The sequence below is a fragment of the Mustela lutreola genome, chromosome 17 (assembly GCF_030435805.1).
Source record: "Mustela lutreola isolate mMusLut2 chromosome 17, mMusLut2.pri, whole genome shotgun sequence".
Classification (NCBI taxonomy): Eukaryota; Metazoa; Chordata; class Mammalia; order Carnivora; family Mustelidae; genus Mustela; species Mustela lutreola.
The window spans coordinates 4,446,585-4,466,020 of record NC_081306.1 but is presented as its reverse complement, the minus strand read 5'-3'; the positions used below and the strand labels follow the sequence as shown (position 1 = coordinate 4,466,020).

At 48.5% G+C, this 19,436-nt stretch overlaps 1 protein-coding gene across 3 annotated transcripts in view; it reads right to left on the bottom strand.

The window, feature by feature from the left end:
• The window catches only part of EEF2K (eukaryotic elongation factor 2 kinase), a 61,594-nt gene that overhangs the window by 29,758 nt on the left and 12,400 nt on the right, over nt 1-19,436 (bottom strand). For all 3 annotated transcript variants that reach the window (XM_059154270.1, XM_059154271.1, XM_059154272.1), the window contains exons 2-3: nt 15,280-15,601; nt 383-483 (exon numbers count right to left, since the gene is read on the bottom strand). In XM_059154270.1, coding sequence (XP_059010253.1) covers nt 383-483; nt 15,280-15,525 — 347 coding nt within the window. In that variant the 5' untranslated portion in view covers nt 15,526-15,601. The remainder of the gene's footprint in view (nt 1-382; nt 484-15,279; nt 15,602-19,436) is intronic.

Here is a 19,436-nt window from a genome sequence, read left to right as displayed (position 1 = left end):
ACCAGGGGCCACGTGGAGAGACCGTGGAACCACGACATGGGGAGTAGCGGGGTCCCCGAGCGGCCCCCCATGGTCGCTGGGCTCTCAGCCAACTTCACTCGAGTGAAAAGCGTAACACCCCCTCACTGAGCTGGTGGAGTTATTTGTTACTGCAGCATGGCTTGGGCCTGCCTGACCACCTCGTCCATTAGAGGACCAACCACACCAAGGAGTCAAGGAGGTAACTTGCAGAAATGCTCATGGGCGGATGCTATTATTATTCCCTTCTCCTTGGCCTCCAAAGGTACTTAGGCCTCAGTGATTCTGAGCAGAGGCAGGACCCAGACCCCCAAGGACGCCTCAAGACCTGGGGCCATACAGCAGCCCTGGACAAGCTGCCGACCTGTGACGCGTGGCACATTCCGTGGCAATATCCTCCAGGTGGAACTCGGCCCAGGGGTCGGGCATGTGTTTGGCCTTCTCGATTGCATGCTTCCAAGCTTCCTGCAAAAGGCAGAGGGAAATGTTAGAGCAGGGGCTGTGGGGCAGGGCTGCCCCGGCCTCCTCCTCCCCCGTGATTTCCCAGCGCTGTTCCCAGCAGACTCTGGAAGTGAGAGAGAAATAATACTCCCATCAGTGATCCTTTCAGGAATCGAGCTCCCAACAGACCCCGGGCAGAAGAGACATATCTGAACTATGAAACCAAAGAAACATAATGCACGTAGGGAAGCACATTTTATTTATTTTTATTTTTTTATTTTTTAAGATTTTATTTATTTGTTTGACAGAGAGAGATCACAAGTAGGCAGAGAGGCAGGCAGAGAGAGAGAGGAGGAAGCAGGCTCCCTGCTGAGCAGAGAGCCTGACGTGGGACTCGATCCCAGGACTCCGAGACCATGACCTGAGCCGAAGGCAGTGGCCCAACCCACTGAGCCACCCAGGCGCCCGGGAAGCACATTTTAAAGATTTATTTATTTTGCGGAGAGAGAGAGAGAGAGAGCACGAGTGCATGTGCAAGTTGGGGGTTAGGACGTGGGCGGGGAGGAAATCTCGAGCAGACTCCCGCCCCTCAGTGGGGAGCCCGAATCCGGGCTCCATCCCAGGAACCTGAGATCATGACCCAAGCTGAAATCAAGAGTTGGACGCGTAACGGACTGAGCCACCTGGGCGCCCCCAGACTGGAAAACACTTCAATGACCTTTCATAACCAGTGCTGGCCGGGATATGGGGAAACGGGTGCCCTCAATACGGTCAGTGGGTCTAAACTGCCTCCGAAGGCAACCTGGCAATACACTGAGATCAACAATGTGAATTCCTGTATTCTGACCCAGCAGTTCTACATCTAGAAACATGTCCTAGAGAAATTTCTGAGTAAACATACACGTACAAAACTGAATTCAACCCAATGCCCACCTGTGGGGACTGATTAAATACACTTTGATTATACCCACTGGAAATGCTACAGAGCCCTTTCAAACAACTGTGCTTACTCTGGGTGGGAACTCTGGACCCTATCAGAGCCAACGTCACCTTTTTGGAAATACTGTATAAATCACTTTCATCGCCCTAAATGAAAATTGTAGACAACACCATCTTCCTAAACTCAGAGTATCTCTAACCACGCCAAAGATATGTTGCCTTTACATTAACAGAGCCCTAAGTTCTGGGCTCAGATAATTAGGAACAGATTCCCATGAGACATTCCAAGGTCCTGGGGTCACAGGAATATTCCTTGTGCAGGACTGCCTTGCCCATTTCAGGCTTTTAGCATCCATGCCCTCCACCTTCTCAATGCCTTAGTGCCCTGCACCATTGTGGGAACCCAAAATAGCCCCCTAAATTTTTAAAACCTTTGAGAACCAGGGTTTCTGGGTATTCACTGGGAAAGATGAGCAAGGTACATTATGGAGACAAGGCTGATTCTCAACAATATCACCTCCCAACCCTGTTTCTTGTTTTAAAAAGCTCATTTTAGGGACACCTGGGTGGCTCAGTTGGTTAGACGACTGCCTTCGGCTCAGGTCATGATCCCAGAGTCCCGGGATCGAGTCCCGCATCGGGCTCCCAGCTCCACGGGGAGTCTGCTTCTCCCTCTGACCTTCTCCTCGCTCATGCTCTCTCTCACTGTCTCTCTCTCAAATAAATAAATAAAATCTTAAAAAAAAAAAAAAAAAAAGTTCATTTTATTGCTTTTATAATCCCCAAGGTAGAACCCTTCCCTGTCCCCTCCCTACACTCCAACACCCACCTTGGGTCACCATCTCTTCCTGCTCCTTCCAGGAGCAGTGAGGTCAAAACTCCTTTCCTGGCCAGAGCCTGAGCCACGATGGGGAGGGGGCTGAACACTGGGGGTGGCAGACCCACAGCAGTTCCCGACCTCCTCACCTGCCATTGGGATCCCTCAGTGATCAGGACTAGCCCTGTGGGAGCTCAGCTTCCCACGGGCTCAGGCCCAGACAGGACAGCAACCCAAGCGTGCGGCCGGCCTGAGCCTCGGCCTCCCGGTTGGGATCCTGCCCATGAGCAGAGAAGGCAGAGCGACCGAGCTTTCCGAGAAACACGTGCACACGCAGGTTTCATGAGGGCTTGGGATTCCAATCTCCGCAAAGTCCAAAAACAAAGCCCAGAATTTCTTTCTTCCAATTTGAAAGCAAATTCATGCTTAATGAAAACACTCAGAAAAGAGAGAAGACAAAATTCAAACCCACCACGCGTCATCGACCCAGAGCAAAGACTGCCCAATGCTTTGGGCTTGTTCTTTTGCAGATCCTTCTAGTACATCTTTCGTACAACTGGAATCACACTGTAAATACAGTTTACAGGGCGCCTGGGTGGTTCAGTGGGTTAAAGCCTCTGCCTTCGGCTCGGGTCGGGATCCCAGGGTCTTGGGATTGAGCCCTGTATCGGACTCTCTGCTTGGTGGGGAGCCTGCTTCCTCCTCTCTCTCTGCCTACCTCTCTGCCTACTTGTGATCTCTCTCTGTCAAATAAATAAATTAATTTTTTTAAAAAATAGTTTACAGCCTTTCAGGAGAGTGGGCCCATGGGGATTGGTACTTTATATACAGGGATCTTACTTTCCTGCTTCCAAATGTATGATCTGTTTACTGTAAAAAAACCACACACACTACAGAATGCAAAGTAGAAAGTGAAAGTACTTTGTGAGCCAGTGCTCTGAAAACCACAGCTGATGGCCGACATAGATTCTAAGTTTGTTCCTCTGCATTTGCTAACACACAGGAATATAGCATCGGACCAGAGCACATGTCGTACATATAGGCAGGCTGGGCCGACCCCACTTTCCTTCTGCAGTTGTGAGACACACAATTATATAAATGTACCTTCAGGCATTTCTCTAACCTCGGCTGATGGATACTGGGATTCTCTCCAATAATCCCCAGCGCAGGCGGCCCTAAAGTGAACACCGTCCTATGCAAAATCCTTAACGCCAACTGTGCAAAATCCTGGTAGGACATTCTCTCGGAAGTGTAATTGCTGGGTCACATTTAAAATGGACAAATTGGGAGTTCTCCTCCAAAAAATTTCTCCTAAATGACACTCCAAGAGGCAGAGAACATATCATTTAAATATTTATTTTAGTTTTTTTTAAAGATTTCTTGGAGAGCGAGCGAGAGCGAGCCAGCTCACATGCACAAGTCGGGGGAGGGGTAGAGGGTGAGAATCTTCCAGCAGACTCTCCGCTGAGCGCAGTCCCCACAGGGGGCTGGATCCCACAACCCAGGAGATCACGACCTGAGCCAAAGCCAAGAGTCCGACGCTCAACCGGCTGAGCCACTCAGGCACCCCCATCCTTACTTTTTTTTTTTTTTTTAAGATTTTATTTATTTATTTATTTGACACAGAGAGATCACAAGTAGGCAGAGAGGCAGGCAGAGAGAGATGGGGGAAGCAGGCTCCCTGCTGAGCAAAGAGACTGATGCGGGGCTCGATCCCAGGACCCCGAGATCATGACCTGAGCCGAAGGCAGCGGCTTAACCCACTGAACCACCCAGGCGCCCCCCCTTACATATTTTAAACACAAACATGACATGATGGACTTGCAAGTTAGCTGGAATAGCTAAGTCACTACTGACATCACTGTGGTTCTCCGCTGTTAGACTTTGAGCTTGTCACTGATTTTTCCCTGTTATAAATAACCGCGCCGCAGACATGTTTAGAACTAAAACAGCTCCTGAATCTCTGCACTTAAAAAAAAAAAAAAAAAAAAAAGATACCACTCTCTCTTTTCCTATTCTAGCTACTGTGAACGGCAGCGGGTCTGATCCCAGCCTGTCAAGGAAGTTGCAGTGTGCTGAGCCTGAGGGTCCGTCCATCCGTCTGTCCGTCCATCCGTCCTGGTGCTCTATGCCCTGCCTGGGACACGTGGCTCTCCCCCATCCCACTGTACTCTTTCAACCAGTGACTCAAACGCTCCCCGACTCTCCCCATTCAGTGAGGAAATCACCTCCTGGCTGGAGGCTATGGCTCCAAATGAAAAAAAAAAAAAAAAAGAAAAAATATTTCAGAATTTGAGGGCGTGTTATTCCACAGGATCAAAATTATTACTTTCTGCCAAACCCAGAAAAGAATCGTGGCACGCCTTGTTGGCACGGGCGGGTTTAATGCCACCAGCGTTTCTTTGAAGGAACATAAAAAGTCCTGGACGAAGATTTGTTCCCTCGACTCTGGTTCCCACCCTGGGCTGACCAATTGTGCGATCCTCCATTTCCTTGTTTACAAAGAACAACGAAGAACATTTTGACTAATAGTGGCCAAATGTTTTTCCTGCTCCCCCCACCTGGACTAGACACGTTTCTCCCCCAAAGAAAGAGCAGCTCGCTGACATTTACAATGCTCTTTACAGTTAACAGCGCCAAAAGAAGCTGTGGAGCACCGGTGTACTATTTTACCCGTCGGGTTAAGAAAAACAGGTGTTTATGGAGGCTGGAGAAGTGGGTCCTCTCAGACCCCGAGAGTGGGAGAAGCAAGTACTGTCACCTGACAGCCATCCAGTAGGGCTTTCACTGCCTCGTGACCCAGCCACCCTGGTCACCTACCCAGATGTGCACAGGTGAGCAGCCAAGGATGGGCCTGCACTTATGATGCTAGAGAACTCTCGGGCATTGCTGAAAACCTGCGTGTGCCCAGGGAGAAGATTCTACACTCTTGGTATAGTAGAACAGAGTCATTAAAAAGATCAAGGTGGGGCGCCTGGGTGGCTCAGTGGCTTAAGCCTCTGCCTTCAGCTCAGGTCATGATCCCAGGGTCCTGGGATCAAGGCCCGCATTGGGCTCTCTGCTCAGCGGGGAGCCTGCTTCCTCCTCTCTCTGCCTGCCTCTCTGCGTACTTGTGATCTCTCTCTCGGTCAAATAAATAAATAAAATCTTTAAAAAAAAAAAAAATCAAGGTGTATCGCTTCTCGGCCTTTTGGCTAAAATCAAGGTGTGGGGTGCCTGGGTGGCTTTGGCCCTTCCCCAACTCATGTGCATTCCCTTTCCTTCTCTCTCAAATAAATATATAACATCTTTAAAAAAAAAAAGATCAAGGTGAGGTGTGTTCAAGACACCGGATGGCTAAGAGTGCCTGGGTGGCTCAGTGGGTTAAAGCCTCTGCCTTCAGCTCTGGTCATGATCTCAGGGTCCTGGGATCGAGCCCTGCATAGGGCTCTCTGCTCAGCAGGGAGCCTGCTCCCTGCTTCTCTCTGCCTACTTGTAATCTCTGTCAAATAAATAAATAAAATCTTCAAGGGGGAAAAAAAAAAAAACAACAACACCCAGGTGGCTCAGTCAGTTAAGCATCTGACTCTTGGTATCAGCCCAGGTCTCCATGTCAGGGCTGTGAGTTCAAGCCCCACACTGGGCTCCACGCTGGCCGTGGAGCTTACTTTAAAGAAAAAAAAAAATCAACATGTGGGGCCATCTGGCTGGCTCATTCAGAAAAGCATGTGATTCTTGATCTTGGGGGTCATGAATTCTAGCCCTACGTTGGGTGTACAGATTATTTAAAAAAAAAAAAAAAAGGGTCAAGGTGTTGAATGAGCAATCTCCAAGACTAACTGTTTAGGGGGAAAAAAGGCAAGTTGCTGAATAATGGAAACAGTATAACACCATTAACTGGTGGAGGAAACCCACAAACCAGCACTACGCATTTCTAAGAATGAGCGTGTCTGTACATATACACATACGTGTATCTTTATGTATGAGGACAGGAAAGAGGTCTGAAAGTGCTTTATACCAAATGAATCTAAAATGGTCTTCTCTGGGAATAGGAGGAGGATCGGGGATGGTCAAGGAGACTTCAGCTTTATCTACATTGTGCGCCTGTTTTCACTACGAGAACATTAACACTCTGAATATAGAATAGGAAAGGCATGCTTAAGTCAAAGTTAACAAAGATCACCGGGTTAGGGGATTCTCAAGGCCCTGCTAGCTCTCATGTTCTCTAGTTCTAAAGATCTGGAAAAAAAGAAAAAATAGAAGTGCAGGGCACCTGGGAGCTTTAGAGCCTCTGCCTTCAGCTCATGTCATGATCCCAGGGTCCTGGGATCGAGTCCCGCATTGGGCTCTCCGCTTGGCAGGGAGCCTGCTTCCTCCTCTCTCTCTCCCTGCCTCTCTGCCTACTTGTGATCTCTGTCTGCCAAATAAATAAATAAAGTATTTAAAAAATAAATAAGTAAAATAAGAATATATAAAATAAAATAAGGGTGCCTGGGTGGCTCAGTTCATTAAGTGCCTTTGGCTCAGGTCATCATCTCCGGGTCCTGGGATCGAGGCCCTCGGGCTCTGTGCTCATCAGACAGTCTGCTTCTCCCTCGCCCCCTGCCCCGCTCATGCTCTCTCTAATAAATAAATAAAATCTTTTTCAAAAACTAAGACAAACTAAAATAAAGATCCAAACTCGGGGCGCCTGGGTGGCTCAGTGGGTTAAGCCACTGCCTTCGGCTCAGGTCATGATCCCAGGGTCCTGGGATCGAGTCCCGCATCGGGCTCTCTGCTCGGCGGGGAGCCTGCTTCCTCCTCTCTCTCTCTGACTGCCTCTCTGCCTACCTGTGATCTCTCTCTGTCAAATAAATAAATAAATTCTAAAAAAAAAAAAAAAGTTTAAAAAAGAAAAACTTAAAAAAAAAAAAAAAAAAAAAAAAGATCCAAACTCAGTTGTTGGGGCACACTATCTTGCTCAGAACGGGGAGGCCCCGGGGGGGGGGGGGGGGGCGGTTCCTAAAAAGGAAAATATAACCTTGCCTGGAGAGTGGAAAAATCTTTGGTTCCTCAAAGAAGAGTACAGAATAAAAATAAATACAAGGGCGCCTGGGTGGCTCAGTTAAGCAACTGCCTTCGGCTCAGGGCATGATCCTGGAGTCCTGGGATTGAGTCCCACATCGGGCTCCTTGCTCGGCGGGGAGTCTGCTTCTCCTGCTGACCTCTCAACTCTCAAATAAATAAATAAAATCTTTAAATACATAAATACCTAATATATAATAATAGTAACAACCAATTTCCTGGAATACGCCAGCATGAGGCCGGATACGCAGGTAACATGTTTGCAGTTTCTCCGGCACATGGGATGTTACTGCTGACTTGGCGCTGCTCTTACATCACTGTTCTTACGACCACTGACACAGCAATCCTCTGATCTTACGTGAGGAAGCATCCAGAGGCTGCCTAAGTCCTCCCCGAGATATCAAGTTACTCTCGCAGTGGATGTCATACAATGTTTTTCCTACAATCCTTCCCATAGACTCTAAGAAACTCGAGCTCTAGGTCAGCCTGCCTCGCCCCTGCTGGCTACCCCCAGGGATGCAGAAAAGCAGCGGGAAGAAGGGGGGAAGCGAGCTTGCTTGCTTGGTTGTTCACTGCGGAGGGAGCCACAGGGCTGTGTGGCTGCCCCGGTCCGGACCGCACGCCTACAGAGGCTTCATGCAACCTCCAGGGAACACGGTACTGACTACGGCAGCAAAAACCCTGGAAGCTGCCCGCAAGAGGAAATGCCTACCCCAATGGTGCTGCGTCCATACAATGGGCTGCCAGGGAGACGTTAAGACAAAAAGAGGAACCAGATCCACATCTACTAATATGGAAAGATATGCACCATCTCTCGTGTGCCAAGAAAAACTGGTCACTGAAGAGCATATATACGTGATCTTATTATTGTAATAAAAATCCCTACTTAGTCAAGTCTCTATTTATAGTAAAATACAGAAAAGACTGAAATACACACTAGGACCTCCGTAGCAATTATATCTACACTCTCACTGCTTTCTGCCAGGAACAGGGAGGACTTCTATAAGCAACCAAACAAGTGACTGCCAAAGAAATAAAGCCAAAAGTTGTAAAGAAATCTTTGTCAAAGGGAGTAGTTGCTGCTGGTGTCCCCGCAGTGGGATTCAGAGCCAGGGCGAGAGAGGAAAGGCTGGGAAGGATGAAAATCATAAAAGCTGGGGCGCCGGGGTGGCTCAGTTGGTTAAGCGTTGGCCTGTGGCTCAGGTCACGGTCCTGCGGTCCTGGGATGGAGCCTTGTGTTGGGCTCCCTGCTCCGTGGGGAGTCTGCTTCTCCTTCTCCCTCTGCCCTTCTGCCCCTGTGTGTGTGTGTTCTCCTCTCTCAAATAAATAAATCAAATCTTAAAAAAGAAAAAAAAAACTGGCAAAGCAGTAACATTCCCTGGGGTGGTATAACACTCGTGCCTCCTAGAAGCCCCTCCCCAGACAGAAGCCCAGACTGCATCACAGCGACTGCACTGAAGCCCAGGCCAGCAGGCAGGACAGCTCCCCAGTCCACCGAGAAGGTGCCTGAGGCTCGGAGAGCAAGGAAGAAACCTGCCTATAGACCTGCGGCGACCAGAAGCCGGCAGACCCCGAACTCAGACCAAGCCCGTCAAGCCCCAGTTCCCCACTCTTTTGCAAAAAGGGAGTTTGAGAACCAAACTGAGTATGACCATGTGACCCAAATGCCGATCAACAGGGGACCTGGGCAGCTCAGCGGGCTGAACGTGTTCAGCTCAGGTCATGATCCCAGGGTCCCGGAATCGACCCCTGGGTTGGGCTCCTTGCTCAGTGGGGAAACTGTTTCTCCCTCTGCCTCTGCTGCTCCCCCTGCTTGCGCTAATAAATAAATAGAAACTTTAAAAAAAAATGGTATCTCCATGCGCCGGGATAGTATTCATCAATGAAAAACAAGCATGGACACAGGGTTCTCCACGGAGGAACCTCAACAATGTTGCACCAAGAAGCCAGACACAAAAGACCCCATGTTATGTAACCCAATTTCTATGAAATGTCCAGCACAGGCAAATCCACAGACACTGAAAGTAGATTAGTGGCTGCCAGAGGCTGGGTGGACTGGGGATCCTGGGTATGGCTAAGGGGTGTGCGGTTTCTTTTTAGGGCTAAGAAGATGGGCTAAAATTGATACTGGTGGGGCGCCTGGGTGGCTCAGAGGGTTAAAAGCCTCTGCCTTTGGCTCAGGTCATGATCCCAGGGTCCTGGGATCAAGCCCCGCCTCAGGATCTCTGCTCCACAGGGAGCCTGCTTCCTCCTCTCTCTCTCTGCCTGCCTCTCTGCCTAGTTGTGATCTCTGTCTGTCAAATAAATAAATAAAATCTTTTAAAAATAAATAAAATAAAATTGATACTGGGGTTGTGCATGCAGAATCGTATAAATGTACTTCAAGCTGCTGCACTGGACATCCCCAACGGGTAAACTGTATGTTATATGAAGTCTATTGCAATAAAAGCTGCTAAAAAAATTGGACAAAGTTAAATAAGGGGCCCCTCGTACCCCCAGGACATTTCCACAAAGGATCTGAGCACCTGCACAGACGTCGGAGAGAGGGGTCCCAGCAGTCGGGCTTGCGTCTCCACAGCCCCCTCCTGTTTTTCAGACACGGGTCACCCGGTGACCTCCTGCCACTGCCAGAGTCCCCCTTCATCTGCCCAGCAGGCCCTCCGCTTGCTGGAGGTCCAGAGCTTTCTGGACTGCTAGATGCCTAAGCTTTTCTGTCTGGTTGTGCACTCCCAAAGCACTGGGCAGAGCCCCAAAATGTTCATCACCTCTGGGTATGCACAGAGCTTCCTGCGGTCACCGGGCAGGGACAGAATCCCAGTCCTGCCAGGGTGGGGCTTCCTGGGGCTCGGGGTGGGCAGGGACATCTCTCTTCCCTCTAAGTCACTGGATGCTATCATTTCCATCTCCTTCTGGGGTAACTGCTGTCCTCTGCCCCAGCTGTTGGAGCCACCCTTGGTGGGCTGAAAACAGAACTGGAATCACCAAAGTCTTCCGACAGGGGTGTGGGGAGCCAGCGTGCTCACACCGCGTGAGCGGCAGACACCGGTGCGACCTCTTAGAGGTCTGGGGATTTAACGTGGCAGGTGCGCCCGTGCACAGGCACAAGGCCATATGGACAGAGAGATGTTTTTGGGAGAGCCGTTTGCGGTCGCCAAAGACTGGAAACGACCTTGCTACCCACCCATGAGGGACTGGCTCAACTCATGGGGCTTCCAGACACGATATTCAGCCTTCAGAAACAACAAATTAGCTGCCACATGCTGCGGTCACGAAGACCATCGAGCGATTCAGATCCCAGAGCCTCAGGCTGGCCATCTCTGCCCTTCCTCCCAAGACTTCTGTACAGATCAAATACGAGTCAAGTGTGGAGAGCCGTGACTGCCCTTCGCACGGCGGTTACGTAAGGGCCAGCTGATGTCAGCTCATCTGTGCCCATAAGGGAAGACAGCAAGATTGCAGAACAGGTTTGCAGACACCTAACATTCCCATAAAAAAGAAAAGGGGAGGGTCATACACCTGTGCGTGTTATACAGGCCGGGAACGCCTCTGGAAGGACATTCCCCAGGGAATAGGGCTGGGGGGGCGGGGCGGGGCTCACTTATCACTCTGCCTTGGATACGGTTTGAATTTTATTTTTTTAACCTTAGATATATATTTATTTATGTATTAGGAAATGTACTTTTTTTAAAAGATTTTATTTATTCATTTGACAGACAGAGATCACAAGTAAGCAGAGCAGCAGGCAGAGAGAGAGGGGGGAAGCAGGCTCCCCGCTGAGCAGAGAGCCCTATGCAGGGCTGGATCCCAGGACCCTGAGATCATGACCTGAGCCTAAGGCAGAGGCTTTAACCCACTGAGCCACCCAGGGACCACTGTATGTGTATTTTAAAGTTTGCTTAGATATACACATAAGGAGAAGTGTCCTCCCAAGAAGAGGGCTGGCTCCAGAAGTCCATGTACATCATGTGACAGAATACAATTCACTCTAAAAATAAAAGAGACGAGGGGCCCCTGGGCGGCTCAGTTGGTGAAGCATCTGACTCTTGATTTTGGCTCAGATCACAACCTCAGGGTCCAGAGATTAAGCCCTGTGTCAGGCTCTGTACTCCGTGTGGAATGTGCTTGGGATTCTCTCCCTCTCCCTCTGCCCCCACAAATAAATTTTAAAAAGGGAAATAAAAGAGGTGAAAAATAAATAAATAGGTAGATAAAGGTATGTAGTAGGGAGGTAGGTCGGTAAAAGAGGTAGAATATGGAATGACCCCCAAGATACTTCCAGGCCAGGAAAACAATTTTTAAAAATAAAATTTCCCCCTTTATTTCTTTTTTAAAGATTTTATTTATTTATTTGAGAGAGTGAGAGAGAGCACAAACCGGGGGGGAGGGGTGGCAGGAGAAGCAGGCTCCCCGCTGAGCAGAGAGCTCGATCCCAGGACCCTGAGATCATGACCTGAGCCGAAGGCAGATGTTGAACAGACTGAGCCACCTGGGTGTCCCAAATTTCCTACTTTATTGAAAAATTTAAAATATATGTGTGCTCATTTTAGACAGTGGAGAAACAATAGAACAGGGGAAAGAAAATGCGATCTCTCCAGATCCTACCCATTTTGGAGCACTGATATTCTCCCTTCCAGGCTTTTGTTGCGTGTACAAGTGTGCATGTGTGAGTGTGTATTACAAAGCCGGAACTATACTCTATATTCTTTTTTTTTAAAGATGTCATTTATTTTTTTGACAGAGATCACAAGCAGGCAGAGAGGCAGGCAGAGAAAGAGGAGGAAGCAGGCTCCCCGCTGAGCAGAGAGCCCGATGCGGGGCTCGATTCCAGGTCCCTGGGATCATGACCTGAGCCTAAGGCAGAGGCTTAACCCACTGAGCCACCCAGGCGCCCCTAGACTCTATATTCTATCTGAGTTTAACTCCAGAGCAGAAGCACTTTTCCAAGTCACAGCAAATTCTATAAACATCCTTGCTGGGCTGCCTGATGTTCTATCAAGAGGGCGGCCCCCAGAACAACCCCACCACCATCCTCCGGGGAGCCAGTTGGAAGGCCGTGGCCTTGACAGTGACAGAATTGGACCGTTCACACCACATGCCGGGTCCTTGCCAGGGTGACGCCTCTCTGGAGGCCATTTTGGTTGAACAACCCCGGTTGCCATGTCAACAGTAAACAGAAAACACGTCCCCTTCGGGGACGGCCAGGCGGAGTGAGGTTTGGAAAACGGAGCTGCTGTCGCCCCTCCAAAGCTGCCTCGGGCAACAGGAATCCCACGGAACGGGCTTTCCGTTACCTGGGACGGTGGACAGCCAAGAGGCACGACTGGTCCCTAACTGGTCATTCGACCCAGTGCAGGGAAGGGCAAGTGCAGTCAGATCGTCACCAGCCTTGCAGGCAGCGGCTGACAGACGCACGCAGAGGTCCGCTCGGAGCCCCAGAGAATGCTCAAGAGATAGCCAGGGCAGGGTGTCTGAAAACCACATCCCGAGGGAGCCAGAGCAATCGCTTTAACAGACCAGACTGTGACATTAGTTTAAAGAGCTTCCAGGCAGAGGCGTGAAAAGGGAAACCTGTTCCAGGAACAGGGAGAGGTGTGGGGTGAGCAGAGCCCGAGGGGCCCCTGGGGACCATGCCTGCGCCCATCCTTGGTGAGGATTTTTTTTTTTTTTTAAGATTTTATTTATTTATGTGACAGAGAGAGAGCACAAGTAGGCAGAGAGGCAGGCAGAGAGAGAGAGAGAGAGAGGAAAGCAGGCTCTCCGCTCAGCAGAGAGCCCGATGCGGGACTCGATCCCAGGACCCTGAGATCATGACCTGAGCCAAAGGCAGCGGCTTAACCCCCTGAGCCACCCAGGCACCCCTGTATATATCTTTTTGATAAATGTGGGACTGTATTATATTTCAACTTGCCTTCTTAATTAACAGTATATAAAAAGAAAAATAGCTACCATTTTTAAAATTCTAATTATGTCCATACTGTCCTTACGGCTTTTCATGGATCTTCCCACCAAACTGTCAAGTCGAATCACATAGAAACATCATCTCTGGGATGTCTGGGTGGCTCAGTTGGTAAAGCGTCTACCCTTGGCTTGGGTCATGTTCCTGGGCTCCTGGGGATGGAGCCCCACGTCAGGCTCTTTGTTCACCAGAAGCCTGCTTCTCCCTGGCCCTCTGCCTGCAGTTCCCCCTGCTCGTGCTCGCTCTCCCTCCCTGTCAAATAAATGAATAAAATATAAAAAGAAAAGAAACATCATCTCTGTTTTAATGTAAATACAGTGTTCTCTTAGGACCATGGTTTAAAATTTAAATAAGGCCCTCTTGGGGCGCCTGGGCGGCTCAGTGGGTTAAGCCTCTGCCTTCGGCTCAGGTCATGATCTCAGGGTCCTGGGGTCGAGTCCCACATCGGGCTCTCTGCTCGGCAGGGAACCTGCTTCCTGCGTCCCCACCCCCGCCTGCCTCTTTGCCTACTTGTGATCTCTCTCTATCAAATAAATAAATAAAATCTTAAAAAAAAAAAAAAAAAAAAAGGAAATGACTGGGTCAGAGAGAGAACACTTGGTTCTCTCCCAAACCTTGTCTGCAGCTGGGATGGAGAGGGTCCAATCTGTCTTTGCATGTGGCCCCAACTGTAATGTGGGGTGCTGGGGCTGGTGGGGGTCCATTTGCCTGATGTGTACACTGAGGCAGAGGAGAATAAAGAACAGGTAAAGAGAGACAGAGAGGGACCCCTGGGTGGCTCGGTCGTTAAGCGTCTGCCTTCGGCTCAGGTCAGGATCCTAGGGTCCTGGGATCAAGCCCCACATCGGGCTTCCTGCTCAGCGGGGAAGCTTGCTTTTCCCTCTCCCTCTGCTGCTCACCTGCTTGTGTTCTCTCTCTCGCAGGGTCTCTCTGTGTCAAATAAATACAATAAAATCCTTTAAAAAAGAGAGAGAGAGACAGCTCTGCTAACTTCCAGTTCCTAGACCCATCCCCTGAGAGGCCAGACATTGTTTCTTCCCTTGGCTCCCAAGAAATAAATTCCCTCTTCCCTTGAGCTGGTGTGAGCTGGCTTCTGTTTCCTGAGCCCTGAGCCCCAGCCCCCGCTGGCACCCGGATTCCCTCACACCAGGTACGGGATGCCTCAGCATCTGGGTCTCCTCCAGCTCCCCGCCCAGAGTGAACACAAGCACGCCAGGCTGTCCCCCGGCCCTTCCCACGCGGCCCTCCACGGGGCTGCGCGTGCGGCTCAGGGGCTGGCTGAGGACAGGAAAGCAAGACAAGCCGCCACCTAATCCCGCAGTGGCCCGCTACAACTTCAGAGGGGACCCACAGGGCTGTGTCCAGAGCTGCCTGCCCCAGAGAGACTTAATCTAGAACTCTGGCCCTGACAAAAGAAAATAACCAACTGTCCAAGAACTATAATTATTAATTTCCTAAAAACAGATTAATTCTGAAGTTACAGAAGAGTGACTCCAATTCCCAATCCCAAAGCAGTACCGTACATCTTGCTTTCAGTACTAACAGATACCTTCTGTGGGTGGGCCTCAAATTAATAAGGGGAGAACATTATTCCATTTAAGTTTTTTTCAAGGCACCTGGCTGGCTCAGCTGGAAGAACACATGACTCTTGATCATGGGGTTATGAGTTCGAGCCCCCCGTTGGGGACAGAGATGAGTGCTTCTCCCTCTGGCCTCCCCCTTCTCATGCTCTCTTTCTCTAACAAATAAATAAAATCTTTTTTAAAAAAATATAATCTTTACAATTTGCAATGGTCTCCCGTATTTCCTAGTCTATTCTGCTCTGCTGCATTTTTTTTAAAAAGCTGGTTAAGGTTTTCACAACCCAGTAGTGGGTCTTCACAGCTATTTCGAAAACACCTGCTCAAAAGTAATGCAACTTGTTTTAAACCAAGGAAATCCTCCCAGGGTGACACACATATCCCCCGACGCAGAATTTAGAGTGGTGCCCAGGCTTTGGAAACACAGGGAAGACCCCAAACAGCTCCCCTGATCCCTCGTGGCAGGTGGGTAGGGGTCCACTCACCTTAAAATGGAAGGAGCTTGCGGGGGACCCGCTGGAGCCGTACTGTTCACACTTCGTTAGGTTGCTGGAGTAGTTATTAACCTTGAAATTGCCATTCTGGTGAGACCTGGGGTCATCGGTGATGGGGCAGATGAAGTAACCTTCCTCATCATCGCTGTCGGCCTCAGAGTCCCCGTCATGACCAGCCCGGGGGGTCTGGCCGGCGTCAACACCTTCCAGGCGGAAAATGAGGTCTTCGTCTGCCATGTTCCAGGGAGGCCCGTGTTACCCAAGGGGCGGGCAGCAGAGCCAGAGTCGCAGAGCAAACACAGCGGTGTGGGTCCTACAAGGGAAGCGAGACAATGGGTGCCGGGGCCCAGCGAGTGAGAGCTCGCGGTGCATCTCACCCTGGGTGCCCCCGGCGGCATAGAGAACTGGCACCCTCGGAGGGAAAAGTACAGCACCCTTTGGGGAGGCACACTTGGCAGGCGGCATGTAGCACATTTTAAATGTATAAACCCGTCGACCGAGTGATTCCACTTTGGAGAACCCAGTGTCTGAAATGAGGCAGGGAAAAGAAATGCTTCTTAAGCAACGGGAGTGATCTTTTTTAGAAGGTAAAGTAGATCAGATCGTTCCTTGGCTTAACACCCTCCGGCAGCTTCTCTCCAGTGGCTTTAGTCGGGTCCCTGCCTCACTTCTCCTCTGGCCTTGGCACCTCTCCAGGCCCCAATGGCTTGCTCTCTGTTTGGTGAATACGGGCAGCCCATTTCCACCCCAGGGCCTTTGTACTTGCTAACCCCTGTGCCTGGAACAATCTTCCCCATCTTCCAATAGTGGGTTCCCTTTCAGCAGTTGGATCCTGACTCAAGAGAAACCTGGAGAAATCTCCATTCAAAGGACTCCTCTCAAACGCACCTGCACTACCCCCTAACACATCTCTCTCTGCTTTATTCGTTACAGGGAGGTTTTCCCAAGCTGAAACCTGCTTTCCTCTCTTACTGTCTGTATCCCCAGCGCCTTGAAGAGCGCGTGGCAAAGACTGGGGCTCTATACACATCCCGAGAATGGTTGAGTGACCCAAAGAATGTCCTCTTTAGCGTGATCAATAACAGGAAAAAAAACAAAAAAAAAGCTAACAGCCCACGATGTCTGTCAGTAGAGGTTTGTTAAATTAAGTACGACTTTCTATACCGTGCACTGTCACGTGACTATTACAGAAAAAGGGGAAGCTCCAGATATATAAAGACATGCAAAAAGAGTCAAGAACAAGTTCAGCAAGATTGTCGAATACAAAATTCAACAGTATTTCTGTGCACTAGCAATGAAAAATCCAAAGAAGAAATTAAGAAAATAAGTCCAGCTATAAAGAACATCAAAAAGAATAAAATATTTGGGAATAAATTTAATAAAAGAAGTGCATGACTTGTACACTGAAATAACACACTGAAAGAAATTAAAAATCTAAAAAAAAAAAAGGGAAGAGGGACACCTGGGTGGCTCAGTGGGTTAAGCCTCTGCCTTGTGCTCAGGTCATAATCCCAGGGTCCTGGGATCTAGCTCCAAATCAGCAGAGAGCTCTGCCTACTTGTGATCTCTGTCAAATAAATAAATAAAATCTTTAAAAAAAAAAAAAAAGGGAAGATATTCTGCATTCATAGATCCGAGGATTTATTTTATTTTATTTTTTTAGGACTTTATTTATTTATTTGACAGAGAGGGAATACAAGCAGGGGGAGTGCGGGAGGGAGAAGAGGGCTTCCCGCTGAGCGGGGAGCCTGATGCAGGGCTCGATCCCAGGACCCTGGGATTATGACCTGAGCAGAAGGCAGACACTTAACGACTGAGCCAGCCAGGCGCCCCCAGAGGATTTAATATTGCTAAGATGGCTATACTCGCCTAAAATCATCTATAGATTCAAGCCAATCGCTATCAAATTCCTACTGTCTTCTTTGAAGTAATTAACAAGCGTGTGCTACAGTTCATACGGAAACACAAGGGACCGAAAATAGCCAAAACAGTCTTGAAAAAAGAGGAACAAAGTTGAAGGAGTCACACTTCCTGAATTCAAATCTTGCTATGAAGCTGCAGTCATCAAGACTGTTGGTATCGGTATTGGGACAGACACAGATCAATGGAATAGATTTGAGGGCCCAGAAATGAACCCCGATATTTACAACCACTGATTATGACAACGGCACCAAGACCATTCAATGGGGGAAAGAATACTCTTTTCAACCAATGATGCCGCGACGAGTGAATATACACGTGGCCAAAGAATGAAACTGAACGCATTCCTTACACTAGTCACAAAAATAACTAAAAATGGATCAAAGACTTACATATAAAAGCTAAAACATCATCTGACTCTTTGAAAACAATACAGGAGAAAATCTTTGTGAGATGGGACAGGTAAAGCTTTCTTAGCTATGACACGTAAAGTACAAGCAACGAAGGAACAGATAAATGAGGCACCATCAGAACTAAACACTCGTGTTTCAAAGGACGCCAACTAGAGTGGGGAGATCACCCTCAGAATGGGAACAAAGTTTTGCAAATCATAAAGCTGGTAAGGGACTCTATAAAGAATCTAGACAACTTGGGGCACCTGAGAGGCTCAGTGGGTTAAAGCCTCTGCCTTCAGCTCAGGTCATGATCTCAGGGTCCTGGATCAAGCCCTGCATCGGGTTCTCTGCTCGCCAGGGAGCCTGCTTCTCCCACTCTCTCTCCCTGCCTCTCTGCCTGCTTGTGATCTCTTTCACTGTCAAATAAATAAGTAAAATTAAAAAAAAAAAAAAAAGAATGTAGACAACAATAAGATGACAAATAAAAAATGGGCAAAGGGCTTGAACAGACTTGAATAGATCTTTCTCTAATAATAATCAATGTCATTAGTCATTAGAGAAAGACTAGTCAAAGTCACACCCACTACGATGGATATAATAATTAAAAAAAAAACCAGAAAATAGTAAATGTTGACAAGGGTACGGAAAAACTAAAAGCCCCATCCACTGTTGCTAGTAATGTAAAATGGTACAACCACTTTGGAAAACAGTCTGGCAGGTCCTCAAAAATTTAACCACAGAATTACCATATGAACTAGCAATTCCACTGGGTACACACCCAGAGAAAGGAAAACCACTACATTTTTTTCCTTTTTATTTATTTATTTTTTTAAAGATTTTATTTATTTGACAGAGATCACGAGGAGGCAGAGAGAGAGGGGAGGGGTAAGCAGGCTCCCTGCTGAGCAGAGAGCCCGATGCAGGACTCGATCCCAGGACCCTGGGATCATGACCTGAGCTGAAGGTAGAGGCTTTAACCCACTGAGCCACCCAGGCACCCAGAAAACCACCACATTAAAACTTATACACATCCATTCATGGAAGTATTATTTGTAACAGCCAACCAGAGAAACCACCTTAATGTTCGGGGACTAATGAATGAATAAATAAAATGTATCCACACAAGGGAATGCTGTGAAGCCTCAGAAAGGAGTAAAGAACCCAACACTTGGGTGAACCTTGAACGCATCAAGAAAAAGGAAAGATCTAACCACAAAAGAACACATACTGAATGACTCCATTTATATGAAATGTCCAGAGAAGGCAGATCTGCACAGACCGAAGCTATGTGAGCCGTTGCCTAAGGACAGGGAAGGGGAGACTTGAGGGGAGGAATGGGGAACAACTTCTAATGGGCTTCTTTGGAATTGGACACAAAATGCTCTTAAACTGTGTGCGGGTTGTGTGACTGCCGATATACGAAAAACCGTCGGACTGTACACTTTTTTAAAGATTTTATTTATTTAAAAAAAAAAAGATTTTATTTATTTGAGAGACAGCAAGAGTGAGAGAGATCACAGAGGGAGAGGAGGGGGGTGACTCCCCGATGAGCAGAGAGGCGGACGCGGGGCTCCATCCCAGGACCCCGAGATGACGCTTCGCCGACTGAGTCACCCAGGCCCCCCAAACTGTACACTTTAAATGGATGCACTCACTGTAAGGTTTGTGAATCATATTTCAATAAAGCTTAGGTTTAAAAAAAAGGTAATCCAAAAAAGAGTCAAATTTTTTTTTTTAAGATTTTATTTTTAAGGGGTATCTGGGTGGCTCAGTCCCTTAAGTGTCTGCTTTTGGCTCAGGTCATGATCCCAGGGTCCTGGGATCGAGCTCCAC